This window comes from Tenrec ecaudatus, chromosome 3, assembly GCF_050624435.1.
Source record: "Tenrec ecaudatus isolate mTenEca1 chromosome 3, mTenEca1.hap1, whole genome shotgun sequence".
Lineage (NCBI taxonomy): Eukaryota > Metazoa > Chordata > Mammalia > Afrosoricida > Tenrecidae > Tenrec > Tenrec ecaudatus.
This window is the reverse complement of record NC_134532.1, coordinates 144,713,408-144,724,188: the sequence shown is the minus strand read 5'-3', so window position 1 is coordinate 144,724,188 and position 10,781 is coordinate 144,713,408. Positions and strand designations below refer to the sequence as shown.

The 10,781-nt window shown below is 39.6% G+C and overlaps 1 protein-coding gene and 1 pseudogene across 1 annotated transcript; both read right to left on the bottom strand.

Annotated features, from left to right (window-relative positions):
* Positions 1-1,129: 1,129 nt before the first annotated feature.
* Positions 1,130-4,247, bottom strand: LOC142442379 (E3 ubiquitin-protein ligase TRIM69-like; annotated as a pseudogene).
* A 4,234-nt stretch (positions 4,248-8,481) lies between these two features.
* Positions 8,482-10,146, bottom strand: GK2 (glycerol kinase 2). Its single transcript, XM_075544917.1, has one exon. It carries the CDS (start codon positions 10,144-10,146, stop codon positions 8,482-8,484), a length of 1,665 nt encoding a protein of 554 aa, XP_075401032.1.
* Between the last annotated feature and the right edge of the window lie 635 nt (positions 10,147-10,781).

Here is a 10,781-nt window from a genome sequence, read left to right as displayed (position 1 = left end):
CTCTTTCTGATTTCAACATCATGTATTTGCTTCTTCTTCAAGGTCCCCTCATCCAGCTTGGAATGAGTCTCCCCATTTTCCCATTGGCCCTATCATCTAGCAGAGCTTTCTTGGTCACTGAAAGGCACCGAGGGTAAGGAAGATCTCTATAAACCTCTCCCCTTCTCAGAGTTCTTCTGGTTCTCTGTAAGCAACTTCTTCCTCCAGCCGTTGTTCATACCAAGAGAGAGCTTGTAGGTTCTGTCTCTTCTCTTTGCTACTGCGGTGCCTCCAGGTTATCACACATGAAAATGTGCATAGTCAAGGTTATCAATTGAGTCTCCAGGGCACTGTTTTCCTCAAAGTTGGCTATCAGGACTAATTTGAAACTACATTTTCTGTTTGGTATCTCCAAAATATAATTCTGAAGATTTCAAACTTCTTTTTTCCTGGTCCTTCTGTTGGTCCTGTGGTAGCTTGAATGAAGGACTGTCATTCTCCTCACTGGGTGTATGGGGTAATAGCAGTGTGGCCAGAGCCTGAGGCCAAGGGCATGTTATTCCACACAGTGGCTCTGTGCACTCAGGACCCCTATCAGAGGAACCAATAGGATGAGGTCAGACCTTATGACAGATCTCTTGAAAATAGAAATCTAGTCATTTTTCCAAAATGAGCTTGTGATGATTTTACCAGTTCTTGTTGTTAGGTTCTGTCACATGGCCTCTGACTCATAGACTCATAGTGAGGCTGTGCTGTGCACAGCAGAAGGAAACATGATAGGTCCGGTGCCTGCCACACAACTGGTATATTTAAGACCATTCACACAGCCACGGTGTCAGTCCATCTTGAAAAGGCTTTCCTTTTCTTTTTAAACATCCTGTTTACTTCATCAAGCATGATGTCCATTTTCAGGGTTTCCTTTCTCCTGATAGCATGTCCAAAGCACGTGAGATAAAGTTTCACCATTCTTTCTTCTAAGGAGCATCTGGCTATACGTCTTCCAGTCCAATTCTGTCTGTTCTTCTGCCAGTCCATGGCACGTTCAGTATTCTTCACAAGCACTGTAATCCACATGCTGCTGTTCTTTTATTAACTATTTTTATACTTTCTTTAATAACACTCTGAATTAATATAATAGTGTGATGAATTACTATGGGTGTAAGATCTGCAATGGTTCTATATTCCCTCGACCATCATTCAGGCAGGGGCAAAAGTAATGATAAAGTTTCTCAGTGAAAGTGCTATCGAAGGTATAAACGTGGGTCATGGTTGTAGCATTGTAGAAGGACAATGGCCCTCTTTCATAGTCCAGGTATAGCCCCACCTTTTCAATGTTGGTTGTCAGTTTCAGATACAGGAAGGCAAATCCAGGGCCTTTCGATCAGCTTGGTTCCTTAGTCTTAAAAGCGAGAATCCTTGTTCAGGAGTCAGGAGAAAATTGCCTTTCTGAATTATTGATTCTTTGACAATGCCAACTGTCCACTTTGTCTTCTTTGCCAATTCTACTTCCCAGTACCACCTTCCAGATGTGAAGCCTTTGGAGCCCAGCACAGCTACGCTTGAGTCAAACCTCTCTGGATCATCAGGCATTGTCTGCTTCATGTCACCATACCGCACACTGGTTTGGCTTTCGGAGAGCACTAGATTTACGTGGGCTGTTTTAGGGTCCAAAGTTAGTGAAGATAAGCCTTGAGAGAGGGTGTACTGCATGTTCCTCCATATCACGTACTGCATGGGACCTTTGCATTGGCCTATTATATTATACAGGGTTCTCTAGAGAGACAAACCCAGATTTCTAATAATTATATATGTGTATATATTTATAAAGATAGATAGATATATAACATAAGAAATGAACAGTTAAATTATAAAGCAGTACAAATGGCTCAGTGAAACTTACTTCCATGAGACAGTTGTGAGACACTGGCAGTCCTTCAAGTCTTGAGGGCCACCAGGTAGTCCTCTGTAGAGAAAATTCTGGCTATTCAGGCACAGGCAGCAAACAGCAAGGTAGGTCACCAATAGTCAGCCAAGTCACCAACAGTCAATCAGGTCACCAACAGCCAGTCCCCAGCTCAAGAGATGTAAATTCCAATGGTGTGGCAAAGCAGGTCTTAAAGGAACCTCAAATTACAGCGACACTGTCCACGGGTTAGGTGTCCCACAGGTAGTATAGCTTGCAAATTGAGGCACAGAACAAGCAAGACAGCCGCACACTGGTCTGATGATCAAAGAGGGAGAGAAAAGAGAGACAAGACTCACCGAGCCGTTTATCTCTCCACCCTTGAATTAGTCCCCCATGTGTTTATCGGCCAGGCTGACACAATAAACTAACTACGTCACCTAGGTTCAGCTTTCTGGTGATGAGTACATGCTTGTCATGTACTGCATAGGACCTATGTATTGTCCTAGGTTCAGCTTTCTGGTGATGAGCTCTTTGGGTGCCAGGCCCCTCATTCCTTGCTCCAAGCTATCTAAGAAATTTTTCATATCTTTGAGAAAGTGGAAGGAGTTCTCCTATTCCATCTGAGACTGGATGGATGCTCCCCAACATCTCCTTGTTCAGCAGACACTGCTCTTGAAGTTGGCTCAAGTTCAGCTCTACCTCCTCGCTGAGGGCTCTCCCTCTTCTTGCAGCTCATCTAAAATATCCTTTTCTTTGCTATGCAGGAACTGACGCAGTTTTAGAAACCCCAGAGAGATGTGTTGTTGCAGATGAAGCTTGTTTTCCTGGAAACCTCCTGGATGGCTATGGTCTTATCAGCCAGGTCCGCACACAGCATGGGCTGAGGGCCAGGGAGAGAGCCCTGGAGAGAGCTTCTGTTCTTTTTTTGTCTTTCTTATTCAATGTTCAACTTTCACATACATGTTAAGGGATTGAAAATACCATGACTTGAGTCAGGCAAACTTTAGTCTTCAAAGTGACATCCTTGTTCTTCAACACTATAAAGTGGTCTTGTGCAGCAGATTCACCCAGTACAATTTATCTTTTATTTCTTGACTGTTGCCTCTATATGCATTGATTGTGGATCCAAGCCAGATGAAATCCTTGATATATTTCCTATATTTATCATGATGTTACCTATTTCCTATATCTATCATGATGCTACCTATTGGTCAAGTTATGAGGGTTGGATTTTTTTTACATTGAGTTATGATACACATTTAAGGCTGAAATCCCCCATCTTTAGCAAAAAGTCCTTCAAGTCTTTGTCACCTCTTAAGATGGATGTCAACTAGTTCTATTTGACATAGCTATTCTGTGTATTTCTTCCTTCAGCACCAGACTGAAGACTTTGGTAGAATTCTTCAATTTCTACATCACTAGCGTTAGTGGTTGGTGCATAAATTTGGATAACATTTGCATTGACTGACTTTCCTTGTATGCAGATAGATATTATGCAATCACAGATAGAATTGTACTTCAAGATAGATTTTTAAATATTCCTTTTGACCATGAATGCAACTTCATTCCTATTTAATTTGTCATTCCTGGCATAATGGGCATATGATTGTCTGATTCAAAATAGTCAACACCAATCTGTTTTAGCTCATTGGTGCTTTATGAAGTACCTTTCATTTTTCACAATTTCCAAGTTTCTTATGTTCTTATTTTGTATATTCCAGTTCAATGATTAACAACTATTTTCAGCGATTTCTTCTCATTTTGATTCATACCCCCCAGAAAATGAAGGTCCCCAAGGCTTGGCTCCATCCTCACCACTATGGTGTGCTCTGTTTTGAGAAGGCAACTCTTCTTCAGTCTTATTTTGGGTGCCTTAAGGGCTCAACTTCCGTCACTATATCTGACAATACTCTGCTTTTATTCATTAAGCTTTCAGTAACTGACAATGTTCCAATGTTATCTATAAGATTTCTGTGGCTAATTCTTAAAAAGTGGGCAGCCTATTCCTTCTTCATAGCCTGTTGTTAGTCTGGAAGCTCTGCTTATACCTTTCACTTTGAGTGACCCTTCTGATATTTGAAATACCAGTGACATAACTTCCAGCATCACAACGCAGAAACCACCACAATACAACAAACTGATAGTCAATTGGTGGAAATTCAGGTTAGAAGGGCCATATTCAGTAATTTACTATATCTCAGATATCACATATGTACAAAATCTGCTGCAGAAAAAAATTGAAAACACTTGTAGTAACAGGTAACCTCTAAAACTCCAAGTTAGATCTCGAAGAGCATGTGGAAAATATGTATCATTGTGTGTCAGATGGATCATGGATGAAAGCAAAGAATACCTGAAACATGTTTACCCATGTTGCTGTGTGGGTCATAATAAATTATGGATAAATTATGAGAAGAATGGGATTTCCAGGTTTAATCCAGAAAAGGTGTGCATCAGGCCTATATCCTTCCACCATGTTTATTCAATCTGTATCCCGAGCAAAGAATCTGAGAAGCTGGAATGTGCAAAGAAAAACTGCGTCAGGATTGGAGGGAGCTTATCAACAACGTGGTGCATGTACATACCACAACCCTGTGTGCTGAAATAAAGGACTTGAAGCACTCCTAAAGAAAGTAAAACCCTTGGTACATATTTCAGCTCCATGTAAAGACAACCAAAAAGCTCATACCTGTACCAATAAGCAACATCATGATAAATCAAGAAAATATTGAAGTCAAAGTTTTCTTCTGACTTGGAACCGCAGTCAACATTCATGGAAGCAGCAGGCAAGAAATCAAATGACATATTGCATTGGGAAAATATGCAACCAAAGATCTATGCAAAATGTTAAAAAGTAAAGAGGTCACTGTGTGGACTAACAGAACCCTGGTGGCGTAGTGGCTATGCCTTGGGCTAAGGTTTGCATTGCTGCCAGTTTGAAACTACCAACATCTCCTTGTGAGAGAGACTGGGTTTTCTACTCCTGTAAACAGCTGAAGTCCCTGGAACCCACAGCAGGTTGCTATGAATCAGCATTGACTCTACAACAGTGAGTTTTGTTTTTTGTTTTGGTAAGGACGAAGGTATGTTTGACCCAAACCATGGTATTCAATCACCTGTATATATCTGTGAAAGCTGAACAGTGAATAAGAAATATTGGAGAAAAAATGGATAATGGTGCTGGCAAACAATACTGAATGTATTATGGATGGATAGAAGAATGAGTAAATCTGTCTTGGAAGAAATACAGTCAGAATATTTCTTAGAAGGGCAGATGGGATACTTTGTATCTCATAATTGGACATGTTATCAGGAGGTATCATTGCCGGGGAAGGACTAATCTGGCAAGGTAGAGGGTCATATTGAGGATGAACTTCAATGAGACATTGTTTGGAACCATGGGTTCAAACACAGGAACAACAGTGGGAAGAGCATAGTTTTGATCGGTATTTTATTTTATTGCACAGAGGGTTGATATGAGTTGGAATCAATTGAACAGCACCTGTTAACAACAGTGAATGTTTTTTAATAAATGTCTAAATATTTGGGCATTTTTTATTGATTTGTAATTTCAATATTATCAGAAAAAGTACTTTAAAAGGATTCAAAAGTACTCTGAATCGTTTTAAGTATATTAAGGCTTCTTTTAGGTCCTGAACATAGTCTATCATGGTAAATGTTTCATGTGCATGTAAAAGACTATTTTCTTCTATTGCTCGCATATTCTATAAAAGCCAATTAGATTGAGTCACTCAGTATTGTTTTAATATCCTACATCTTCAAAGTTTCAGTTTACATATGCTATCAAATATTGAGGCAAAAATCACCGACTATATTTTTTCTATTTCTTCTTTCATTTATTTTAAATTTTGCTTTATGTATGTTGAAGCTTTGCAATTAGCTGCATATATATTTAGGATTGTAATTCCTTGATGATGAATTGACCTTTTTAAGCATTACAAAATGATCTTTGCCATTGTCATTATTCTTTGCTTTGAAATTTATATTGATTTTAATATGACCATTCTTGATTTCTTTGGATTATTGTTTGAATAACATCTTTTCCACTTTCACTTTTATTCTTGTAATGTGATCCTAAAAGTTGTGTGTATGAGGATATGCAAGACAGTATTGCTACTAGGGTTCCCCTATATACATGAACTGTTTATCCTAAAGAAACCATATTCAGCATGTCTGTGACCTGTGGGTGGTGGACAAGTTCTCTCAGTAGCACACTTGTCTTAGTGTTGTTTGGGTGTCTTCGAGAAAAATTGTCCAGTAAGAACGGTGGCACACAAGGGCATCAGCTTGGTCACTAAGTTCCAGGCAGCCATGTCTTAGTTATAGAAACTGTTTTATGGGGTCCCTAAAGGGTAATATGTATAGATTTTCTTGAAGGATGGAGGATGATCATTGGAGTTTCTTACGATGAAGTTTTAAGAAAATTGAAAACTGTATCAATGAAAGAAGGACCAGGACAGCTGCATTCAGGAATTGCTAAGGAATATTTTTACATCATGACCATAAGCCTGATTCTTTGATAGTAGCAAAGGTTGTTTTATATGAATTTTGTTCATAAACATTACCTCATCTTCCTTATACCTCTGGTACTGCCCCTTTGGACATTTTTAGTCCTCAAACTCAATGAATTTTAAAAGGAACACAGTTTGAATCCCTTACAGATGTTCAAATTGCGTTTTGACGTGGTGTAAGTCAAAGAGTGCATAATTATTCAGGGAAGGGTAAGAGATATTGAAAGACTTTCTTCAAAAATGTGTAAACTTAGATGAAGTATGTGTCAAGAAACAATAGGTTCATATTTTAATAAAGTTTTCTTTGATTTTTGAGCAATAGTTTTTTACTTACCCTTGTATTTTGATGTTGATTTTTAAAAATAATCTCATATGACACTCCTTGCTTTTTATTTGCAATGTTGATATCATTGAGTTTAAACTATTTGTTAATACGGTTAAGTTTAAATAAATTAGGTCATTATTTTTTCTGTGTTCCCATCTGTTTCTTGATCCTATTTTTCATTTCCTTTCTACTTTCTTTTGGACTGATTACTTTTAATAATCCCCTTAGCTCATTAATTGTCTTAATCTCAATTACTTGGTGTATTATCTTAGAGATTTTAAATATGCATCTCTAATTTAGGACTTAGAATATGTATCTGTATCAGCTTAAATTCAAGCAATATCATATCACTTCCCATAATACATGTTATAATTCTATTTCTTCCCTTCTAACCTCCTTGTTATTGTCAAACCATTTTATTTTACATATGCTAGGTCTAAGGCTACATTGTCATTAATTTTTAATAATTTTTCCCCTTTTTGTTTGTAAACAATATTGACTATAGTATTCCAGGTTTCTTTTCCCCCTCTAAAATATATTCAACTATGGTAACTTAAAAGGAAGGTAAGAGATATTAAGTCATAGTCAGAATACATTTTATATTGTTAGAAAAAATATAGTTTACTTTTTCTTAAACTTCCACTTAAAAGAAAAAAATTTCTGTTGATAAATAATTTATTTATTGTTTAAAAATGTAGTTAACAGCTTATCCCAAGTTACTTTTATATGTAATGGTCCATCTACTCAAGACTAAACCCATTCATCTCCTGACTCCAATGGTCTCTTAAGTTGTGAATAGAATGTTCTGTATCTAGGCTGGTTTGCTATATCCCCTGAACCAAATCCATTTCAAATGAGTGAATTCTTAGAGTAGAAGCAGACTACCTCATCTCTCTTACCTGAAACAGCTGGCAGATTTGAACCCCAATCTTTTTGGGGTTTTTTTTTTAGCAACCAAGTGTTTAAGCACTATGCCATTAGGGTATGATATATGCTATACAAATGAAGCCCAAAAATAACATTACAAAGATGTGGTGAAAATAAGAAAAATGTATCCTTTGTATAAGACCTGCAGAGCATTTCCAACAGAAAATTTAGTGTAATTGGTGAAACTCTATACAGTCTGAATAATTTGGTAGATGCTTGTGAGAAAACTATCTCAATTCCTACAGCATTCTCATTTTAAGTATTTAGCATGTTTAAGGTAAATACTTAGTGAATATATTGTGGTCTGCTTAGTGTATAGAAAAGAGCACTGGTGAGTTACTCGTTTTTCTGTAAGTTAGAAATAGCCTCGGCAGTGTGTATACAGCACAAGGACAGAAACAAATCATGCTAGAATACCTTTGGTAAAAGATTCTATGGACACAGTATGAGGGCTCATCGCAAAGGATGTTATAGCAAGGCTAGGGGTGTATGTTAGCCACCAAGGGATTAATCAAATTTTAACTTCATATACTTAAAAAAACACACCGTATGTTTCTATAGTGCCTTCTTCCATGTTGTCTTTATTTTCAGTCACCGATCTACTTGGGAGCTTCTGATGGTCATCATAGAGCCACTGGTAGATAAGCAAAATCACAGTCTATACGGCCCGTCTTAGACGTGATAAAGTTCTTTTCTGGTCTTTTTTAAACTGCGATTCTCAACCATGGCCAGACTTCTTAGATCACTACAAGAGGAGACAGAATTTCTTATGCCAAAAAATACGTAATCTTGGACATCCATGCATTTGAGTATTATGGGATCCCTGAGATGTATCTTGCCCCAATTAACAAGATCATGCTACTCACTATAAAAATGCCCAAGGGCAGACTAGAGAAAATTCTACTAGACTGACCATTTTCAGCAGACTGTGATGTAACCCAGCCCATTGACTTCATCACCGCTCTTTTCCACGTTGCATAACGGATTTCACATTCTGTGGCTTTGATCTGTGGCTCAAACTCCTCCCTCATCAAGGATTTCAAATTGTCAGGTTCTAGACTCCAAACGCCCACTCCTTCTGCAGCCCCTGCTGCCATGGCGGCTCCCAGTGCAATTGTTTCGGTAATACAAGGCTTTACAACTGGGATGTGCAGAATATCTGCTTGTAATTGCATTAAAATCTTGTTCTTTGTCATTTCTCCATCTACCTTCAAATGATCAAATGGGATTCCACAGTCACGGTTCATAGCATCCGTAATCTCTCGGGTTTGAAAACAAATAGCTTCTAATGCAGCAAAAGCAATATGACATTTATTGGTGAACTGCGTGAGACCACAGATAATCCCTCTGGCACTGGGCTCCCAATACGGTGCATATAAACCTGAAAATGCCGGGATGAAGTAACAGCCGTAAGAAGTACCAACTTCTCTGGCAAGTAGTTCTATTTCTTCTGGGCTCTTTAGGATCCCAAGGTTGTCTTTTAGCCAACGAATAACAGCACCGGCTATAGCCACAGACCCTTCCAGTGCGTAAATAACCGGCTTGTCTTTGCCTAGTTTGTAAGCCACTGTGGTCAGAAGACCATGCTCAGAAAACACACACTTTCTACCGGTATTGCATAGTAAGAAACAGCCTGTTCCATAGGTGTTTTTGGCCTGTCCTTCCTCAAAGCACATTTGCCCTATCAATGCGGCAGATTGGTCCCCCAAGCATCCGGATATGGGCACACCTACCAACGAGCCAGTTTTCATTTGGCCATATATCTCTGAACAACTCCAAACTTTGGGGAGGATGTTCATTGGAATTTCAAAAAAGTCACAGAGTTCTTTATCCCACTCCAAAGAATGAATATTGAAAAGCATCGTCCTGCTTGCGTTTGTCACATCCGTACAATGGACGCCCCCGTTAACTCCGCCTGTCAAACTCCAAATAAGCCAGGAATCGATGGTGCCGAAAAGAGCTCTCCCTTCTTCAACCGCCGTTTGAACTTGTCTCACGTTGTCGAGCATCCAGCGAAGTTTCACGGCACTGAAGTAAGTGCTCAGGGGCAGGCCGGTCTTGGACTTGACGAAGTTGTTATTCCCCGGTATCTTCTTACCGAGATTCTCCACGGTGCCCTGACTTCGAAGATCCAGCCACACCACCGCATTGTAGAGAGGCTCTCCCGTTAGCTTGTCCCACACGATAGCGGTCTCCCTCTGGTTGCTGATCCCGATCGCTTTGATGTTGGACAGATCGATGTTTAGCTTGTCGAGTTTCTCACACGTTTTTTCTATGCATTCATAGACCGACTGTAGGATCTCCTTGGGGTCTTGCTCCACCCATCCTTCTTTGGGGAACTCCTGCGTTAGCTCCACTCGGTAGTGAGTGAGTATTCCTGAGGTTTTCGCATTGAAAACCAGAAAGCGGCTGTGACTAGTGCTTTGGACCACCGCCCCCACCAAAGGCCCCTCAACCGCTTCCTTCGGGGCTGCCATGAAACCGAGGGACTTGGCACGGTTTGGATGGTTGCCTAGGTGACAGCTGCGTGGGGAGGGGCGAAGGAAGAGGCAGCAGCTTGCCTGGAATGGCGCAGCTCTCTAGGTGCGGGGGGGCCAAGCAGCCTCTATCCGTTAACTGCTCAGCTCCCTGTCTTTTTGCATCTGTCACAGGTCTGGTCCCAACTGCCCAATTCTTTAAGAAAACGTTAAAAATAAAATGGAAATCATGTATTACTCTTGTAGTTATTGTTATTGGTGCTTTTCATTCTTTTATGAGGATCCATATTTCTCTCTAATATAATTGATACAATGTTCTTTCTGCTTGCAAGATTTTCTTTCATGCTTCTTGTAATGTAGGCCCGCAGGAGAAGAATTCCTGCAGCTTTTGAATGTCTGAAAGATATTTCATCTTAATATTTTAAAACATTAACTGTGGATATAGGGTTCTACTAGAGAGTAACTTAGCATTGAATAAAAATGGAACCCATTTTTCTTAAGTTTCAGAACTTTAAAGCTGCTGCTTCATGGTCTTCTCCCATGGTGTGACATGTGAACTGACTGCCATTTCCTACCTGTGGCTTGGCTCGCTTTGCTGCTAACCGGGTTTGGCTGGTGTTTTGTTTCAATTGGGG